At 44.5% G+C, this 22482-nt stretch overlaps 1 protein-coding gene across 1 annotated transcript in view; it reads left to right on the top strand.

Annotated features, from left to right (window-relative positions):
- The window catches only part of LOC132386085 (insulin receptor substrate 1-like), a 134776-nt gene that overhangs the window by 12157 nt on the left and 100137 nt on the right, over positions 1 to 22482 (top strand). The window contains exon 2 of the mRNA XM_059958380.1: positions 10197 to 12485. Coding sequence (XP_059814363.1) covers positions 10197 to 12485 — 2289 coding nt within the window. The remainder of the gene's footprint in view (positions 1 to 10196; positions 12486 to 22482) is intronic.

Below are 22482 nucleotides of genomic sequence, written 5' to 3'. Positions count from 1 at the left end.
TACACCGTTCAGATAATAATCTGCCTTCCTGTTCTTACTCCCAAAGTGGATAACCTCACACTTATTCACATTAAACGCCATCTGCCAAGTATCTGCTCACTCACCCAGCCTATCCAAGTCACCCTGAATTCTCCTTACATCCTCATCACATGTCACACTGCCACCCAGCTTAGTATCATCAGCAAATTTGCTGATGTTATTGTCTATGCCTTCATCCAAATCGTTAATGTAAATGGTAAACAGCTGTGGTCCCAATACCGAGCCCTGTGGCACCCCACTAGTCACCACCTGCCATTCCGAGAAACACCCATTCACCGCGACCCTTTGCTTTCTATCTGCTAACCAGTTTTCTATCCATGTCAATGCCTTCCCCCCCGATGCCCTGAACTTTGATTTTACCCATCAATCTTCTATGTGGGACCTTATCAAATGCCTTCTGAAAATCGAGGTACACTACATCCACTGGATCTCCCCTGTCTAACTTCCTGGTTACATCCTCGAAAAACTCCAACAGATTAGTCAAGCATGATTTACCCTTGGTAGATCCATGCTGGCTTGGCCCAATCCTATCACTGCTATCTAGATATGCCACTATTTCATCCTTAATAATGGACTCTAGCATCTTTCCCACCACCGATGTCAGTCTGACAGGTCGATAGTTCTCTGTTTTCTCCCTCCCTCCTTTCTTAAAAAGTGGGATAACATTAGCCATTCTCCAATCCTCAGGAACTGATCCTGAATCTAAGGAACATTGGAAAATGATTACCAATGCATCCGCAATTTCCAGGGCCACCTCCTTTAGTACCTTAGGGTGCAGACCATCTGGACCTGGGGATTTGTCAGTCTTCAGTCCCATCAGTTTTCTCATCACCGTTTCCTTCCGAATGTCAATCTGTTTCATTTCCTCTGTTACCCTATGTCCTTGGCCCATCCATACATCTGGGAGATTGCTTGTGTCTTCCTTAGTGAAAACAGATCTAAAGTATTCATTAAATTCTTCTGCCATTTCTCTGTTTCCCATAACAATTTCACCCAATTCATTCTTCAAGGGCCCAACATTGTTCTTAACTATCTTCTTTCTCTTCACATACCTAAAAAAAAAAAAGCTTTTGCTATCTTCCTTTTTTATTCCTGGCTAGCTTGCGTTTGTACCTCATTTTTTCTCCCCGTATTGTCTTTTTAGTTAAGTTCTGTTGTTCCTTAAAAACTTCCCAATCATCAATGTTGATGATCATCAATGTTCCCAATCATCAATGTTGAGCAACACACACAATATGCTGGAAGAATTCAGCAGGCCAGACAGCATTTGTGGAAAAGGATGAACAGTCGGCGTTTCAGGCTGAGACCCTTCATCAGGACCCGAGAAAGGAGATGAGAAGTCACAGTAAGAAGGTTGGGGGGTGGGGGGGAGGAGGAAGAAATACAAGGTGATAGGTGAAACTGGCGGAGGGGTGAAGTAAAGAGATGAGAAGTTGATTAGTGAAAGGGATAAAGGGCTGGAGAAGGGGGAATCTTGTAGGAGAGAACAGAAGGTTATGGAAGAAAGGGAAAATGGAGGAGCATCAGAGGGAGGTGATGGGCAGGTAAGGTGATAAAGTGAGAGATGGAAACAGGAATGGTGAAGGAGACGGGAGGGGGAGGGCATTACCAGAAGTTTGAGAATTCGATGTAATGTTGAGGCTTTATAAAGCAGTGGTGAGGCCTCACTTGGAGTGTGGTGAGCAGTTTTGGGATTTATCTAAGAAAGGATGTGTTGACATTTGAGAGGGTTCAAATGAGGTTCACAAAATTGATTCTAGAATTGAAAAGCTTGTAGTACGAGGACTGTTCAATGGCTCTGGGCCTCAGAGGAAATGTGGTGGTGGAGGGGGGGGGAAATCTCATTGAAACCTATTAAGTGTTGATAGGCCTTGATAGAGTTGATGTGGAGAGGATAATTCTGATGATGGGGGAGTCTAAGGCCAGAGGACACAGCCTCAGGAAAAAAGAACTGTCCATTTAGAACAGAGATGGGAAGGAATTTCTTTAGCCAGAGAGTGGTGAATCTGTGGAATTCACTGTCACGGGCAACTGTGGAGGCTAGGTCATTGGGTCTATTTAAGGCAGAGCTTGATATACATCAGAGCATGCAGTGTTATGGGGAGAAGGCAGGACATTAGGGCTGAGTGGGAGAATGGATCAACCATGACAAAATGGTATAGCAAACTCGATGGACCGGATGGTATAATTGTGCTCCTATATTTTATGGTCTTATAACTATTTGATTGACTAGTTAGTAACTGCTTGTGGTAATTGGTGGGTGACAGAAAATCTCAACTATTCAGATTGGGAAATTAGGGAAATGCTGTTTTATTTATTTTATATAATCTGTGGAAACCTCTATGTGTGAATTTCAGAAAGATTTGTTAAACTAATTCAAGGTGAAAAATGCCCTTAAAGAATTGTTGCTTTCCTTTGCTACACAACAAAAAAAACTCTGATCATCAGCTGTTGTGGTAACTCTAGATTTGTGGTTTGCCTGTAGTGTTCTCTGACTGAGTTGGAATGTGAATTTGAGTTTAGACTTCAGCCTTAAACTGGTTGTAGTCTTGGAGAGAGGTTTTCGTCTAGGGGCCAGCTCATGGTTAATTGTATAAAGTTTTTTATCGAAAGGCAGCACTTTTTTAAAATCCTTTTTAGAAACAAGATTTAGAAACAAGGGTTATCATGTTTATATAGAAAAATGACTGACTTTCTTTGGTTAATTTTTAAAATCTTTATCTCCTTTGAGAGACTCACAGGATTGAGGGTGACATACTTCCCCTTTGGTCTTGTGGGTTGTGAGGTGGCTGATAAGGCCACGTGAATTATAGATGGTGTAGGGTGTGCTGGGTGAGTGAATAGTCTCTAAGATGGTACATTCCTTCCAGCATTCATGCAGGCCTTCTGATGCACGTACCCAAAGTTATCTTTGTAATTCCGAATGCTGTTTCTCTGTGGTGTGTTCATGAAATAGAGATTTCATGGAGTTAGTGGAAATGTTGTATTTCTTCAGGCAGTTTTCAAGCATGTCCTTGAATTTTTCCTTATTTCGATCTGCATGATGTTAGAAAGCATTTCTTCACCCAGAAGAAAGTTACAGCCTGGAAGGTGGGAAGTTGAATTAGACTTGGGGTGGGGGGGAGGGTCTGTGGAGATTTGGCATGACATGTAAGACTTTGACAAACTTCTATAGAAGTGTAGTGGAAAGTGTGTTGACTGGCTGCATCATGGCCTGGTATGGAAACACCAATGCCTTTGAACAGAAAGTCCTACAAAAGGTAATGGATTCAGCCCAGTACATCACAGGTAAAGCCCTCCCAACCATTGAGTACATCTACATGAAACACTGTTGTAGGAAGGCAGCTTTCCCACCACACAGGACATGTTCTCTTCTCGCTGCTGCCCTCAGGCAGAAGGCACAAGAGCCTAATGACTCACAACACCAGGTTCAAGAACAGTTACTACCCCTCAACAAAGGGGGTAACACAGTTACTACTCCTCAACAAAGGGGGTAACTACATTCACTTACTCATCCATTGAGATGTGTCCCACAAGCAATGATCACACTTTAAGGACACTTTATCTTATCTCATTTTCTCGCTATTTATATTTGCATTTAATCTATTTGTTGTCTTCTGCACTCTGATCTTTCACTGATCCTGTTATACAGTAGTTGAAATTCTATAGATTTGCTGAGTATGCCTGCAGGAAAATGACTCCGGGTTGTATATGGTGACATATATGTACTCTGATAATAACATTTGTTTTGAACGTTAAACTTTGAATCATTGATCTTCCTAGAACAATCCACTCATTTCCATTTACCTCAGCTCTATCCTTGTAACCTTATGATTTATCTTCTTCCTCAAAGTAGGAAAATCTGGAACAGTACTTTGAAACTAGAGGCCTTCTATAAACTTCAAATCTGCGATGATTAGATTTATGTTAGACAAGAGTGTGAATGGTTATGGAAGTAAAACAAATAGATGTACAGAACGTACAGCTCAGCATGCAGATCAGACTTGAGGGAATAAATATTATTTTTCTTGGTCCAATCTTTCTTTTGCTATTTGCTGTGAACAGAATCTCTCTGTGTATTTATGTGTATATGTGTATTTGTTTAATCTAAGTACTCCTACGCGCCATAGATGTTGAATCAAGGTTAAAATGTCTTAGCCACATCTTCTCTTGCTGCTTTGACTCCCACTATATCTTTTACCGCAAGGTGCAAGGCTGATTTTAAAAACTTTTCCCATGGGGGGCACTTCAGTTTTTAAGTGGACCAGAAGTGGAATTCTCATCAATAAAGTCAATAGGAAATTTCAGGAAAAATCTTGTTTATACAAGGGCAGTGGGGGTGGTGTAAGAAGAAATATTTGCAATGAAAATATCAGAACTAAACAGTTATAAAAGTCAGGTACATTGGAATAAACTGCAGCTCTTGGCAATAACAGAGGGGATCCAATAATAATCTGAATAGTCTGAGTATCTTTTTCCTAGAGGCTAAAGGGTGGTTTGATAAAGGACCAAACGTGAATGGGGTTGATAAGGTAGACAGTAAAAATATTGACAACAAGTTGAGTCCAGATTTGTGCGGTTGGGGTGGGGGGGGTGGTGATGGTCTGTTGGTGCAAGATCACTAATAAACCACGTTAGCGTAACGGTTAGTGCAAGACTATTGCAGCTCGGGGCATCAAAGTTTGGAATTCAATTCCGCTGTCCCTCCCGTGGAATGCATGGCTTTTCTCTGGGTGCTCCAGTTTCCTTCCACAGTCTAGAGATATACCAATTAGTAGGTTAATAGGTTATTGTAAATCATCCCGTGATTAGGCTAGGATTAAATCAGGAGGTTGTTGGACAGTGAGGCTCGAAGGGGTGGAAGGGCTTATTCCATGCTGTATCTCAATAAATAAATAGTAAACAATCCAGCGGGAAAGGATTATTTATCCAGAGGGTATGAGGATATTACAGTTCAGAATTGCCTGCTCTAAGGTGAGGCAAATATCAGAGATGTGTCTACAGATGCTGAATATGTTTGAGGGTGAAATCAATTCTTATTTGCCCCAAGGTTCACTTGAGCCATTAATACTAACTCACACCTGTTGGGTAAATTCTCTGCTGATGTTAGCTGATATTATTGTATTTTGTAAAATCACTATTTAACTCCTGTCTATGTCCAGCCGTTTAAGGATTCTGTAAAACTGAGTTTTGTGTTCCATGGGCTCGGACTTGCGTACTTACTTACTACCCATTACGCCTCTGGTGTTTAGGGCAGCAGTGAAGGTCCTCCAAATCTGGTGGTGTTCATTGTGTCAGTATCTTTTTCTTGGTTTTCACTACTGTCAGCCATCTAAGTCCTGGGTTGAGACCCAGGAATACCATCATATTCAGATCTAGAAGGATTCTTAATTGCTGTTTCTGTAACAGTTTTGTTTGACCATTCAGGATTGTTAGCCCTGTGCTCAACCCCCCAACCTGGAGGACCAGTGGACCATTCTTAGTCTAGCCTCTACCCTTTAACCTGTTTGGCATGACCCTACCAAAAACCAAGGTATAAAGCTCTGCCTCCAGCCAGTACAGCTCTCTGGGTCTTTGAGGCACACTAGCCTCCAAACCACAACAAGGTCATGGTCCTCTTGGAGGTTCCATGGGCTGGGAAGGTGAAAATTGGCCAGGCAATGAGGGTTGTAAGTTCACATAAGCTTTACAAACTCATTTCCTGCTGACCAAATGGATTGGAAGTTGACGATATATAATCTGTATTCGTTAGTCCTGACGAAGGGTCTCGGCCCGAAACATCGATAGTGCTTCTCCTTATAGATGCTGCCTGACCTGCTGCGTTCCACCAGCATTTTGTGTGTGTTGCTATAATCTGTATAGTAGTTCTGTACTTTAGCAAGTGCATATACCATTAGAGTCAAAAGGGAGAATATATTTGGTGTCCTCCTCCATTGTTAGTGTTGAGCTAGCCACTTGACTTCGTAAAAAAAAAACTGGAGAATGTTACAGAAATGCCACATGATGAGCAATCACCAATAAGATCAGTGCAAAAAGCTTGTCATGATGGCGCCCCGATGAGTCCACCAGGATTTAAGGGCATTCTTCTTCTTCCTCCTCCATTGTTAATCTCACACACCAGGTTTAGGAACAGTTACTACTCCTCAACCAGCAGGTTCTTGAACTAAAGGGGATAACTTTACTCAACTTCACTTGCCCCATCATTGAATGTTCCCACAACCAATGGACTCTCTTTTGAGGGTTCTTCATCTTATGTTCTTGAGATTTATAGCTTATTTATTATTATTTCTTCTTTTTGTATTTGCATGGTTTGTTCTTGTTTCCACTCTGGTTGAACACCCTAGTTGGACAGTCTTTCTTTGGTTCTTTTATGGTTATTATTCTTTTGATTTACTGATGCCCTCAAGAAAATTAATCTTGGGGTTATATATGGTGACATATATGTACATTGATAATATATTTACTTTGAACTTTGATCTATCACCCTTGTGTTCACTGCTTCCTCTGCCCTCCCATCTCTACTGCTCAGTTGAACAGGCCTTGGTTTTTAAAACTTACCCCACCATCCAGGCTCTGTTCTCTGTGCTGCCATTGGGAAGGTATTACAGGAGCCTTGGGTCCCACACCACCAGGCTGAGGAACAATTGAGGCTTTATGTGGGGAGAAGGCGGGAGATTGGGACTAAGAGCATGAAATGATGGAGCAGACTTGATGGGCAAAATGGCTGAATTCTCCTTGTATATCTTATGGTCTGTTGATTTTTTTACCCTTCAGTCATCAGGCTCCCAAACCCTTGTGGATAACTTCACTCACCTCAACACTGAACTGATCACTGACACAGCCTGTGGACTCATTTTCAAGGACTCGACAAATCTTGTTCTCAGTGCTATTTATTTATTTATTTATTTATTTGTTTGTTTGTTTGCAGTTTGTGTTTTGCACATTGGTTGTTGGCAATCAAAATCAGGTTTAATATCGCCAGCATATGTGGTGAAATTTTGTCATTGAGGCAGCAGTATAATGTGAAACATAATAATAGCAAAAGATGTGAATTACAATAAGTATGTATTAAATAGTTAAATAAGTAGTGCGGAAATGGAAATAAAAAAGTAGTGAGTTAGCGTTCATGGATTCAATGTCCATTCAGAAATTGGAGCAGAGGGGAAGAAGCTGTTCCTGTCTTGTTGAGTGTGTGCCTTCTTTGTGGTTTTTCATTGTACTTCTTCGTTCTGAATGCCTGCAAGAAAATGAATCTCAGGGTTGTATATGGTGTCATATGTGTACTTTTATAATACATTTACTTCATGCACCCTTCCATCCCTTTAATTGATTAGAGGGTATAGACAAGTGACAATACGAGCAGAGAAGCCTTGGGGAAGTTTCCCGAAGTGGTTCAAAATGTTATCGTAGAGAAAAGAAGGCAAAACTAGTTCCACTGACAGTGTTTCTACTGAGAGAAGAATACGGTTTTAAGGGAATAAAAGATCAGGGAGACTTTCTTAGGCTCTATCTCTTCTTCATTATTGGTAACGCATCCCTTTAATAAATGGTTGGAGGAATCAAATGCAGCAGCAACTTTTAAGAAAGGCTTTGGTAAATATTTGAGGGAATATTGGGATGGAGAGGACAAAGAATCTGGGGGTGGGAGGAAATAAGCTGACAGAGCATGATAGGCCATATGGCTTGCTTCTGTGCTTCGAGATTAGATGATTCAAACCACACACAAAACAAGGTGCACAAACAAATTTGCTGAGTGACTCAGCAAGTTGGAAAGGCCAGCATCATGACTTTCAGACAATGTTGAGAGTCAGTCTCCTTCACAGAACATTTACTGAGCATGAGCTATATGATCATCCAGAGCTGAATAGGTTTATGATCTGAGGGATGGGAGGGGGTTAAATGGGAGATAGGAAGCAATTGGAACTTTACTCCCTGGAGCACAGAAGACGGGGAGATTTGACAGAGATATGCAAAACTATGAGGGGTATAGATAGGGTAAATGCAGGCAGGCTTTTTCTGCTGATGCTGGGAGGGATGACAACCAGAGGTCATAGGTTAAAGGTGAAAGGTGAAAATTTTAAGCGGACTACAAGGGGGAAGCATGTGAGAGTGTGGAACGAGCTGCCAGCGCAAGAGGTGCATATGAGCTCAATTTCAATGTTTAAGAGAAATTAGGATAGGTACATGGATAGGAAGGGGATGGAAGGCTATGGGCCCAGAGCAGGCTGATGGGAGCAGGCAGTTTAAATGGTTTGGCACAGATTAGATGGGCAGAAGGGCCTGTTTCTGTGCTATGACACTAAGTGAGATTAAGTTTTAAAGAATTGGTACTGGTTTGATGAGCTGAATTTCCATTGTGTGACTATGACTTTTATTTTCACTTGCATGTAGCAGCTTTCATTGCACAGAAACTGTCCAACACTGAGAGAGGCTGACAATCAATTTAGAATGTTAACTGAGCTTACATTGTTTGTTACTAAGAGTAATATCATGAAGGATCCCACACACCCTACTAATGGACTGTTTGCCCTACTCCATCAGGGACGAGGCTACATAGCATCCATGCCAGGACCACCAGACTCAAAGACAGCTACGTTCAAGTCTCCAGGCTGATCACACCTCCCCCCATTAACTTATCACACCACCACTACATCACCTAGTGTCACTTCATGTACGTAGAAACAGTCCGTGTGTACAAAGCAAAATGCCAGAGGAACTCAGGACTGAAGAAGGGTCCAAACCCGAAATGTTGACTGTTTATTCATTTCTCTTGATGTTGCTAATCTGCTGAGTTCCTCCAGCAATTTGTGTGTTGCTCTGCATTTCCAGCATCTGTAGAATCTCTAGTGCTTATGGTTACAACATTTATTTGTATCTCGTGTTTTATAGGATTGCTTTTATATTTATTGTGTTTTTTAACTCTTGTTCTTTATGCTTATTTATTTCTTATTGTTTGTTTATTTATTGAGATACAGCATGGAATAGGTACATGGAGTCCATCAAGTCACACCGCCCAGCTATCCCCCGATTTAATCCTAACCTGCTCACAGACCAATTTACAATGATCAATTAACTTACCAACCGATGCATCTTTGGACTGTGTGAGGAAACTGGAGTGCCTGAAGAAAACCCACACAGTCACGGGGAGAACGTAAAGCTCCTTAGAGGCAACGATACTGGAAAGCGTTGTGCTAGCCACCATGCCCCAAGTTGTTGTTTTTTTTAATGCTGCATCAGATCGAGTGTAACAATCATTTCGTTCTCCTTCACATTCATGTACTGAAGAATGATGATAAACGGTCTTGTATCTCGAACAGTATTGAACTAGAAATCAGATTTGAAGTACATTAGATAGGAGTTAATTGACCAAGGCTTAAATATGGAGTAGAGTTTTCTCTGATTGTCCCATCAAGCAGACCCAGGGTAAACTCAGCATAGATAAGATCAGGGGTTCCCAACCTGGGGCCCACAGGACCCCTTGCATAATGGCATTGGCCAATGGCATAAAATAAGTTAGAAACCACTGGATTAGATTGAAAAGTAAACACTGCTTCTTTATTCCCAATTAAAGATTTCTTGGGATCCCCTTGCAAAACCTCCCTGGTATGGGTGGGGGGGGGGGGATACTTCACAGGCTCAAAATAAGGTAAAGACAGTTGTTAACTTAGCTCCATTGCGGGCACTAGCCTCCGTAATATCTAGGACATCTTCAAAAAGGCAGCATCCATCGTTAGGGTCACCCATCACCCAGGACATGCCCTCTTCTCATTGTTACCGTCAGGGAGGAGGTACAGGAGCCTGAAGGCACACACTCAATGATTCAGGAACAGTTTCTTTCCCTCTGCCATCTGATTCTGAATGGTCAATGAATCCATGAACACTACCTCACTACTTTTTTATTTCTGTTTTTTTTTGGCACTGCTTATTTAAATGTACTTACTGTAATTCACAAATACAAGAAATTTCATGAAACATGCCAGTGATATTAAACCTGATTATGATTCTCCTACTGCTGTTCCTATATCCAAGAAGAGGCAGGTGAAGCTTTAGAGAAGGATGAAATAGATTATGAAGTGCTTTGCCATGCTGCTGTCTGTCATTAAATGTGATGAAAGAAGTTTGTGCTATATCATTAAGTCCTATTTTTTAAATTCCAGGTAAAGGCCACGTGGAGAATGGAGACTCTAACTACTCGGTGGCACCCGGCCCAGCTTTCAAGGAGGTTTGGCAGGTCAACCTTCGCCCTCGGGGCCTGGGCCAGTCACGGAACATGAGTGGCATTTACAGGCTGTGCCTGACTGAGAAGACAATCAACCTGGTGAAGCTCAACTCTGATGCCGCGGCCGTGGTGCTGCAGCTGATGAACATCCGACGCTGTGGCCACTCGGACAACTTCTTCTTCGTGGAGGTGGGCCGCTCGGCCGTCACGGGGCCCGGTGAGTTCTGGATGCAGGTGGACGACTCGGTGGTCGCCCAGAACATGCACGAGACCATCCTGGAAGCTATGAAGGCCATGAGCGAGGAGTTTCGGCTGAGAAGCAAGAGCCAGTCGTCCAGTTCCAACCCCATATCTGTGCCCACCCGGCGGTACCACCTGGCCAACTTGCCACCCAGCCAGGTGGGCTTCTCCACTAGGAGGAGCAACACCACCTCGCCAGCCCAGCGCAGCAACTCGGCCAGGGCACGGACCTCAAGTGACGGCAGTGGAGCCTCTTCTTCCTCCTCCTCCTCCCGCCCTGCGTCGGCTGATGAAGTCCCTGCCAGCCTGTCCCCTGGTGCTGGGCTGGTCCCCAGCCGACAGGGGATGAGCAAGGCCCACCCACCACTAGGCCAGACCAGGTCTACCCCTGACCCCTATTCCCGGCGCTCTCCCTATGCCGCAGGTCTGGTGTTCGGTTTGACTGCTGACCGCGGCCTCTCCTCCCCCTCTGCCTCCTCCTCCCCGCCGTCCTCGTCTGACGGCGAGGGGGAGCTAGGCTCCAGCCCTGCGTGCTTCCCACTGGATGGCCCTCCCCGGGACTACGTGGCGCTGTGCAGGCCGGCTCCCGCTGAGGCAGGTGCCCTGCCGCGGCAGGTCCTAAGGCGAGCTTGCAGTCAGGGTGAGGAAGAGGTGGGGGAGCGTGGCCCGAGAAAGCAGGCCTTAGCAGGCAAGGGGAATTGGCGAACCTCCAGAACACCTGAGCCAGCAGAGAGAGCTTGCAAGGATGTTGTAGACAATGGGTACATGGCCATGCTGCCCGGGGTGGTGCCTGCTCAGGGCCAGGGAGGAGATTATGTGGCCATGAACCCAAAGGGTGCCTCGGCTCCTCAGCAGATCCTGGGCCCCCAGCCTGACGACCGCTGTGGAGGGGGCTACATGCTTATGTCACCCAGTGGGAGCTGCTCCCCCGAGGACTGGTCCCGAGCGATCGATCACAAATTGGGCTTGGGAGACGTAGGGGACTACATGAACATGTCACCCGGCAGCCGCTCGGCCTCCAGTACACCTCCGGAGAGCCCCCATGCCCCAATCCCTCCCCGTGTGGAGCAAGGCGAGCTACTGGACACCTCTCGCCATGGCTTCCGCTCGCTGCCCCGCTCCTACAAGCAGCCTGCCCCCTGCAGCCAGCTCTCCTGCTCCTCTTCCTATTCCACAGGTGGCAGTAGTGACAGCCTGGGGGAGGTGGAAGGGCGCCGCCTTTCCTCTGTGTCTGCATCTGGCCAGCAGGCTCACAGACTGGGTAGGAAGGGTGGGTGCCGCCCGACTGGTCTCTCTATTGACGTGGCCAAAGCAAATACCTTGCCACGCCGGCGTGAAAGCCCAGAGCCTCAGAGTCCAGGGGAGTACGTCTGCATTGAGTTCCGGGCTGAGACCCGCACCACCCGGGCTCTGCCCAGTCCTGGATCCCGAGCTGGCGTTTTCCAGCACCTGCCGGCGGCAGCCTCCGAGTACGTCAATGTGGAACCCAGCAAGGCACCGCGCGGGGATCACACCGTCAGCCCTTCTCCCAAAAGCACCCTGGAGCCCGCTGGTGTGTCGGAACTGAGCCCCGACCGCCACCGAGGAGCCAGAGTGATCCGTGCCAATCCTCAGGGGAGGCGACGCCACTGCTCTGAGACCTTTTTGCCCACATCTCCTGCCCCTCCTCCCCCTGTGCCCTCTGCCGACCACGCGAAGCGCTGTGGCTCGGCGTCCTTTGAGAATGTTTGGCCAGTGGAAGAATGCAGGGGTAGGAGTGCCGCCGAGGAGCCATGCATGGGAATGTCACGTCACATGTCGATTGGCTTCGAGAATGGCCTGAACTACATAGATCTGGATCTGGGTACAGACAGCAGCCAGGCAGAACCATCAACCGCACAGCAGAGGCTTTACGCACAAGTAAACAGCAGTCCTGTGTTGAATGCTTATGCCAGCATTGACTTTCACAAGTCTGAGGAATTACGAAGCCATAAAAGTAACAAAGAAGGTAAGTGATTTTCATGCAACTAATTTCATCATTTGGTTACAATTGATTAATCTTATTAAGTTTGTATTTTACAAATTTCCCATTTAAAGTTTTAATATTGCATATGTATACTTACTGCTGGTGCTTAGAGCAGCAATGATGGTCCTCCATCTCTGTCTGTATGGAAGGATTCTTCATTGCTGTTCCCATAACAATTTTGTTTGACCAGTGAGGGTTGTTAGCTCTGAGCTGAACCCCTGAACCTGGAGGACCAGTGGGCCACTCTTGATCTGGCCTCTACCCTTTGACATGGGTGACCCTACCAAGAGCTAAAGCATAAAGCCCTGACTCCAGCCAACTTCGCTCTCCGGGTCATTGAGGCACGCCAGCCTACAAACCCTACAACAACGTCTTCTTGGAGGTGCATATCTATAATAAAACTGTTAATCTGGCATGCATGGAACTTTGGTGGAGCTGGAGTGGCAAACTTTCAGGACTAAGTGCTATTCTGATTAATACTCCAACATGTAGTAGTTTCAGTTCAGATTTTTTTTAAGTATTCTGTGGTTGGATGATAAATTTTCCAATGAAGCTGAAAGGGAGAGCAAGAAACAGAAATTAATGTGCTTCAGCAGAACATGAAATCAGGGCCTTGCGGTGTTGAGGGAAGCATGGGAGAGCGGGAGTGTAGGAAAGCTGGGTGGTGTACCGGAGGGGGGCAGTGTAGGGTATCTGGAACTCACTGTGTGCAGGGGAGTGTGGGAAAGCTGGGTCCCACTGTGTACGGGGGGGGGGGGGGGGTTGTAGGAAAGCTGGGTCCCACTGTGTTCAGGAATGTGGGTCCCATTGCCTACAGGGGAGCATGAGCATAAGCTTTCTGTGAGCCAGATACTGTGCAGCCAGTATTTCTGAACCATAAGTTAGCAGATGGTGAGGGGTTTGCTGTAATTATGCTGTTTTGCCATCCCTCACTAATGGTGCCACTGCAGCAGCTAAAGATGGGTGTAAAAAAAGATTGTGTTGAATGTGCTTCTGTCACCTTTCTGTGCATCGTGATCCAAGTTGTTAGAACTCCCTGCTTGTCTCCATCTTCCATGTGTTATTGCACAAGTTATCTCCAGTTTAGCCGCTCTCCTCTGAGAAATCGAATGTCTTTTGAGATCAGAGCTCCTCTATTAAATGCCTCTTGTCTCTCCACAATGTCACTCAATGCTGGTCCTATTCTAATAAAACTTCTCAGCACCCAGATAGTCTTGATATTGTCCTAATGAGTGTTGACTCAAGTTAGCCATGAACAAGCTTGTAGGACTAAATGGATGCTTGCTGTTGCAATGTTGTGTGTTGTGATGACACCAAGGAGCATTCTGTACGTCTGTATTCCAAGTATTGCACAATGATAATTGATCCTGGTGAATGATTGGAGACGGTGGGAGATGATCTCGACCAAATTGAAGTAATTGTCATTTACTGGGGAACATCACGTTTGCAAGCAGTGACAAAAGAAGTTTTCTGGAAACAAACTTTTTGCAGTTGGAAAGAAAAAGGTTTCCTCCTCCTTTGTTAATCCAACATATTTATTTGTTGAGATATTTGTTGAATAGGCCTTTCTGGCCCTTCAAGCTGCACTGCCCACCAATTCCTCCAATCTAACCCTAGCCGAATCACAGAACAATTTAAGATGACCAATTAACGTCCCCATTAGTATGTCTTTGGACTGTGGGAGGAAACCGAGGCACCCAGTGGAAACCCATTTGGTCATGAGGGAGATAGTAAAAACTCCTGGTTATGTGACCACTGATGCCAGGCAGACAATCTCTGATGAGTATTGATAATGGCTGGGGTCACTTGTCTTTATAAATTCATTGCCCAAAAGGAGGCAATGACAAAACACTTGTGTAGAAAAATTTGCCAAGGACAGTCATGGACATGGAAAGATGATGATCGCCCATGTCATATGACACGGCACATAACCCCATTATGTTGTTTGCTTTCTTGAGGTCTTAGTGAGAGGCTAGTTTACAGTTGCATACTACACTCAGAGAACACTTCATTACCTATCTCCTGTACGTAATAAAGTGGCCACTGGATGTGTATGTTGGTGGTCTTCTGCTGTACCTCATGCACTTCAAGGTTTGTCATGCTGTGCATTCACAGATACTCTTCTGCACACACTGTTGTAACATGTGATTATTTGGGTTACTCTCATCTTCCTGTCAGCTTGAACCAGTCTGGCCATTCTCCTCTGACCTCTCTTGTTAACAAGGAATTTTTACCCACAAAGCTGCTACTCATTGGATTTTTTTTTGTTGGAAACCCCTGTTCTGGAGACTGTTGTGCATGAAAATCCCAAGGAAATCAGCAGTTTCTGAGGCACTCCAACCACCCTGTATGGCACCAACAATCATTCCATGGTCAAAGTCACTTAGATCACATTCCTTCCCAATTCTGATGTTTGGTCTGAGCAACAACTGAACCTCTTGGCCACTTCTGCATGCTTTTATGCATTGAATTGCTGCCACATGATTGGCGGATTTGATAATTGCATTAATGAGCAGGTGTTCAGGTGTGCCGCTGAGTGTAGGGCAGTGTGATGACAACCAGATAAGCTGCTTTTTAAGTAATTCTGTTTAATGTGTAGATATTAAGGCCATTTCCCATCTCAGCCTCAGTCTCCTGCCTTCTCTCCATATCCCATCATGCCCTAACTTATCAAGAATCTATCGATCTCTGCCTTAAGTATATCCAGTGACTTGGCCTCCACAGCTGCCTGAGGCAACAAATTCCACAGATTCACCACTCTCTGGCTAAAGAAATTCCTCCTCATCCCCATTCTAAATGTACACCCCTCTATTCTCAGCCTGTGTCCTCAGGTCTTAGACTCCCCCACCATAGGAACCATCCTCTCCACATCCACTCTATCAAGGCCAAGGATTGGCCAGGATATTAGGATACTGAGGTAAACTCTTATGATTGGAATACTAACTTTGCGAGGGCAAACAGGTCTCCTCCTAAAATGGATTGATAATTTAGTTGTACTCCCTTAGGACTGGCTTTGGGAGTATCCACCTCTGGTATAATACATGCAAAATGCTGGAGGAACTTAGCAGGTCATGCAGCATTTATGCAAAGGAATAAACAGTCACAAGAGGTACTGCAGATGCTAAATCTTAAGCAAAATCTAAAACAATACACACTTTGTGCTGGGGACGCTCAGCAGGTCAGGTAGCATCTATGGAAAGGATTAAACAGTTGATCTCTTGGGCCAAGGCACTTGATCGGGTCTTTGTATGTGTTACCAGCATCTGCAGAATCTCTTGTGTTCGCGTTTGGTGACGGCGTTGAAGCCATAGTCTCTCTCAGCAAGTGCTGAACATTAAGTCATGGCTGGCATTGGAGTAAAGTGAAAGCGTTTCTTTTTATTCCTGAGACCCAACTGAAGGCAGAAAGAGATTACACCAAAGGAAACATGAGAGAATCTGTAGATGCTGGAAATCAAAAGCAACACACACAAAATACTGGAGAAACTCAGCAAATCAGGCAGCATCTAAGGAAAAAAGTAAAGAGTCAACATTTTGGGCTGAGACCCTTCTTCAGGACCGGAAAGGAAGAGGGAAGGAGTCAGACTAAGAAGGTGGGGGGGGGGGGGAGAGGAAGGAGTACAAGGTGGCAGGAGATAGGTGAAACTGGGAGAGGGGGAGGGGTGAAGTAAAGAGCTGGGAAGTCGATTGGTGAAAGAGATAAAGGGAAAATCTGATTGGAATCAGAAGGCCATGGAAGAATGGGAATGGGAGGGGGGAGCACCAGAGGGAGGTGATGGGCATGTAAGATTAGGAAGTGTGACAGGGATCAAGAATGGGGAATGGTGGAGTGGGTAGCTATTACCAGAAGTTCAGAAAATCGATGGTCATGCCATCAGGTTGGAGGCTACCCAGAAGGTATACAAGCTGTTGTTCCTCCAATCTGAGTGTGGCCTCATCATGGCAGTAGAGGAGACCATGGACTGACATCTGGGGATGGGAAAGAGAAATGTGAGACTAACTGGAGTGAGTAACCAAGGCCTTTTCCTGTGCTGTGTTATTCTATAATACAATCTGGGCTCTCCATATGCATTTTGTTCCTGATCAGTTGGCTTTAATACTCAGCTGATCAAAGTGCAATGGATCTTGATGAAGATAAAAGTACTTATCTGCGTTTTGTGTGTGTTTGACTGTTCTGCGTTTCCTACTGTTTGTACTAGGGCTCAGGGTTTGGATCAACAATTGCAATCTGAGGTACAAAGATAGTCAGATATGTTCTTATCGCTACTTCAGTTGGTTTCTAACTCGTCCAGTTCAGCAGTTCTCTTCACTGTAGTGCAGTCTGCTACCTTCAAAGAGGAGACACAAGAGACTGCAGATGCTGGAACCAGGAGCAAGTCACCAAAAACTGGGGGAACTGAAATCAAGCACTTAATTTATTTAGTTAGAGATATAGGTCCTTCTGGCCCAATGAGCCACACTGCCCAGTAATGCACCTATTTACCCCAGGCCTAATCCCAGGACAATTTACAATGACCAATTAACCTACTACCCAGTACCTCTTTGGACTGTGGGAGGAAACCAGAGCACCCGGAAGTAGCCGACATCCTCATGGAAACTTTCTTACAGAGGACGCCGGGATTGAACTCCAAACTCCATTGCCTTGAGCTGTAATATGTGGTGCTAACCACTACACTACCATGCTTTAGGTAGCATCAGTGGAGACTTGGTCTTAACCTAAAGTGTGGTGCTTTCCGCTACACTACCATGGTTCAGATCATTGGAGACTTGGTCTTGACCCAAAGCACCGACTCTGCATTTTCCTGTAGACCTGCTGGGTTCCTTTAGCTTTTAATGTCTTACTCCAGGTTTCAGCTTTTTTGCATTCTTGTGTATCTATTTTGCTACCCCGTTGCGAAATCCCTTCAAGGTTTGCCCACCTTGAAGAAGTTTTCCTCCTTTAAAGTCTTGATGAATTATCTTGACCAGAAACGCTGACTGTCCATTTCCCTGCATAGATGCTGCTGACCTGCTGAGTTCCTCCATCTTATTTTTGTGTTTTGCTTCAGTCAAAGAGGTTTGAGTAAGCAGTGGCTACAGAGAGATGACAATAATCAGTGCCCATCTATCTTCAATCTTTTGGTATTACAAAGTTTTGCTGAAGTAAAAATCTAATCCATTTCGTTTTTTGGTCACAAACCCAGTTAACCTCAAACATGGACTGTGTCTTAGTTGGGAGTTGGAGGTGCCATGTGTATTTTGGTTAGCAGGTATCTGTGAAGAAGTGGGCTTTTGGTGTCTTCAGATTCATCAAGCATCAAACCAGTGATTTGGGACATGACTGTTTTTTGGAAAGGATTCATGTTCTGAGTATAATTAGACATATTTATTGGCTTCCATTCAAATCTATTACTAGAAACGTTGGTGTCAAAGAGCATTTGGCCTGTAACTAAATAGATTCCTTAATCTCCAAAGTGGGTGTTTGTTGTTCAGGATGAGCGTAGTTTAAATGACTAAACTATTAACTTTGCTGCTCCATTCCTGATTGACTCTGCAATCAGATTTTCTTCATGTTTCCATTATGCAAACCTGAGTGATTGCTCTTAATACAAGTCAAATTCATTTGCTTTTCTGCGACAAAAGAATGTGGGATCTTTCATATGCACCTTAAAGAATATTCAAGGCTTCAGATTAAAGTCGTATCCTAAAGCCTACCCTATCATAAGTGGTGCATTCCCTCATTGGGAGTTTTGGACAGTATAGATAAATGCATGTCTCAGATCTTGCAGCCAAGGCTTACTGACGGTTAGCCACTGCAGCTAATTGAAGATGAAGTCAGGAATTAGAAACCTGCACGGCTGGGCACAGCTCAAATGCCACCTATAAATTTGCTGACAACACAATCACTGTTGACAAAATCTTGGATGGTGGCGAGAGGGTATATAGGAGCGAGATATACTGGCTAGTTTAGTGGAGTTGCAGCAACAGCCTTGCAGTCAATGTCAGTAAGACCAAAGAGCTGATTGTGGACTTCAGAAAGGGTAAGATGAGGGAACACACACCAGTCCTCATAGAGGGAGCCCAAGTGGAAAAGAGTGAACTATTTTAAGTACCTGGGTGTCAATATCTCTGAGGATCTAACAAGGACCGAACTTATCAATGCAACTACAAAGAAGGCAAGACAGTGGCTACATTTCATTAGGAGTTTGAGAAGATTTGGTGTGTCACCAGAAACACTTGAAAATTTCTACAGATGTATCTTGGAGAGCATTCCAACTGGCCGCATCACTGTCTGGTGTGGCAGTGATGGTAGGAGTGCTACTACACAGGGTCGAAATAAGCTGCAGAGAGTTGTAAACTCAGTCAGCTCCTTCATGGGCACTAAACTCCATAGCATCCAGGACATCCTCAAGGAGCGATGCTTCAAAAAGGCAACATTCATCATTAAGGATCCCCATCACCCAGGGGCATGCCATTGCTACCATCAGGGTGGAGGTGCAGAAGCCTGAAGGCACACAATCAACAATTCAGAAATAGATTGATCCTCTCTGCCATCAGATTTCTGAAAGGACATTGAACCCATGAACACTACCTCATTACTTTTTTATTTCTATTTTTGCTCTACTTATTTAATTTAACTACTTAATATATATATATATTTATAAATATATATATATATATTTACTGTAATTCAGTTTTTTTCTCTATTATTATGTATTGCATTGTACTGGTGCTGTAAAGACTGCATATGTTGGTGATATTAATTCTGATTCTGATTTCCTATTTCCCAAAATGTGAAAAGAGAAGAAAAGATCCGACATTGGAGCCGGTATTTCCAGAATTAGGAAATGTTAGAAGTCAAAATATTTAAAGTTTGCAGAGAAGGCTGGGAACTGGAGGGGGCAAGTGGGAATGTCTTTGATAGATTGGGGAATGAAGGAAGATTGAAATAGAAATGGTGCCTGCTGTGAAAGAGAAAAACACTTGTTAATTATTGCTGGTTTGTCTGGAAAAAGTGTCAATTGGAGATGGATGGAGACAGGAGAGGGGGTAAAACAATACTAGAACGATGAGGGACAAAGTTCCTATGCAGGTGCTGGGGATGCGGGAAATGTTCAGCAAGTCAGGCAGCATTTGTGGAGAGAGAACAGTTTATAATAGGTGATCTTTCATCAATATTGACCAGCTTTGATATGTAGAACATAGAACATTACAACGCAGTACAGGCCCTTCAGCCCATAATGTTATTCTAACCCTTTAACCTCCTCTACAATCAATCTAACCCTTCTATCCCACAAAACCCTCAATTTTTTCTATCATCCATGTGCCGATCTAAGAGTTTCATAAATGCCTCATGTTTTAGCCTTTACCACCACCCCTGGCAGTGCATTCCATGCATCCACCACACTCCATGTAAACAAAAAATACCTCTGACATCCCCACTCTGCTTTCCTCCAGTTACCATAAAATTATGCCCCCTCATATTAGCCATTTCCACCAACGGAAAAGTCTTTGGCTACCCACATGATCAATGCATCTTGTACACCTCCATCAAGTCACCTCTCATCCTTCACTCCAGAGAGAAAAGCCCTAGCTTGCTCAACCATTCCTCATGAGACATGCTCTGTAATTCAGGCAGTGTCCTGGTAAATCTCTGCACTCTCTCTGAAGTTTCCACAGCTTTCCTTTCATGAGGAGACCAGACTGAACACAATATATCAATTGTGGGCTAACAGAGTTTATTAGACGTATCTCCACCCCACCACCCACTGCCTTTTGGTAGGCAGTGAGAGGGAATAAAAGGATCCTTTTCTGGTTGGCTGCCAGTGACTAGTGGTGCTCCACAGGGGTTGGTGCTAGAATTGCTTTTTATGCTGTATAGCAATGATTTAGATGATGGAATAGATGGCTTTGCTGCCAGGTTTGCAGATAATACAAAGATTGATGGAGGGGCAGGTAATGTTGAGGAGACAGGCTGCAGAAACACTTAGACAGATTAGGAGAAAGGGCAAGAAAGTGGCAATGAGATATCATACACTTTGATAGAAATAAATGTGTATACTACATTCCAAATGGGGAGAAAATCCACAAATCTGAGATGCAGTGGGACTTGGGAGTCCTTGTGCAGAACAATTTAAGAGTTAACTTGCAGGTAGAGTCAGTGGTGAGGAAGGCAAATGCATTGTTAGCATTCATTTCAAGAGCTCTAGAATACAAGAGCAGGGACATGATGCTGAGGCTTTATAAGGCACTGGTGAGGCCTCACCTTGAGTACTGTACGCCAGAAGAAGCGGGATCTCCCAGTGGCCACCCATTTTAATTCTACTTTCTATTCCCATTCAGATATGTCAATCCATGGCCTCCTCTACTGTCGTGATGAGGCTACACTCAGGTTGGAGGAGCAACAGCTTGTATTCTGTCTAGGTAGACTCCAACCCATTGGCATGAACATCAGTTTCTCTAACTTCCGGTATGATCCCTCTCTTTCACCCTTCCCCATCCCCCTTTTCCCTCTCTCACCTTATCTCCTTGCCTGTCCATCTCCTCCCTCTGGTGCTCCTTTTCTTTTTTAGCCCATAGATGGCCATGGCCTCTGGCCTCTCCTATCAGACTCCCCCTTCTCCATCCCTATATCTCTTTAAGGAATCAATTTTCCAGTTCTTACTTCATCCCTCCCCCTCCCAGTTTCATCTGTCACCTTGTGTTTCTCTCTCCCTCCTCTCCCCACCTTTTAAATCTACTCCTCATCTTTTTTTCTTCAGTACTGCCGAAGGTCTTGGCCCAAAACCTCGTTACTTTTTTTCCATTAATGTTGTCAGGCCTGCTGAGTTCTAACAGCATTTTGTGTGTGTTGTTGTGATTCCCAGCATCTGCAGATTTTCTCTTGTTTGTGATTGAGTATTGTGAACAGTTTTGGGCTCGTCATCTAAGAAAAGATGTGCTGGCATTGGAGAGGGTTCAGAAGGATGATTCAAGGAATGAAAGGGTTATTATACGAGGGTTGTTATATGTGTCTGTACTTGCTGCAATTTAAAAGGATGAGGGAGGATCTCATTGAAACCTTTTGAAAGTTGCAAGGCCTTAACATGGTAGATGTAGAAAGGATGTCTCCCATGGTGGGGGAGTCTAGGACAAGAGGGCACAGCCTCAGGATAGAGGAGCGTCCATCTAAATCAGAGATGTGGAGAAATATCTTTAGTCATCTTTAGATGTGGTGAACTTGTGAAATTTATTATCAGGTAGCTATGGAGGCCAGGTCATTGGGTGTATTTAAGGCAGAGCTTGATAGGTTCTTGATTGGACACAGCATCAAAGGTTATGGGGAGAAGCCCAGGGAGTGAGGCTGAGGAGGGGGAAAAAGGATTGAATGGCGGAGTAGAATCAACGGGCCAAATGGCCTAATTCTGCTGCCATGTCTTATATGGCCTTCTATGAGCAAACCAATTCTGTTACCATACAGCCAAGCTTCCCTGAATCCTGTGCCTCCTGAAAGAACCTACCATGGGGAACCTTATCAAACGTCTTCCTAAATCCCGTATACAACACATCCACTACTTTTTCTTCATAAATGTGCTTTGTCACATCCTCAAAGAATTCAACCAGACTCATGACCTGCACCTCATAAAGGCAAGCTGACTGACCCTAATCAGACTGCTTCAAATACTCATAAATCCTATCCCTAAGAATCTTCTCCAATGATTTTCCACCATTGAAGGAAGATTCACTGCTCTATAATTCCCAAATCTATCTGTACTCCCTTCCTGAACAAAGTAAAAACATTTACATCCTCTAGTCATCTGGTTGGTGGCGGGGTGGAGATGCGTCTCTACCAAAGGAGGTGTAAGGTGCTCCTTCCCTCCACTAGCCTGTAGGTCACCCTTGGACAAGGTGTAGCACCTGATTTGCCCAGGGTAGTGTGAAGCCATGGGAGCAGGTGGTGGATGGTCGTTTGAGCAGCCGGTGCATATCACAAGTCCTGGTTACATGACCACTGATGCCAG

Source organism: Hypanus sabinus, unplaced genomic scaffold (assembly GCF_030144855.1).
Source record: "Hypanus sabinus isolate sHypSab1 unplaced genomic scaffold, sHypSab1.hap1 H_8, whole genome shotgun sequence".
Lineage (NCBI taxonomy): Eukaryota > Metazoa > Chordata > Chondrichthyes > Myliobatiformes > Dasyatidae > Hypanus > Hypanus sabinus.
The sequence above is the reverse complement of the archived record's forward strand: the minus strand, read 5'-3'. Positions and strand labels throughout refer to the sequence as shown.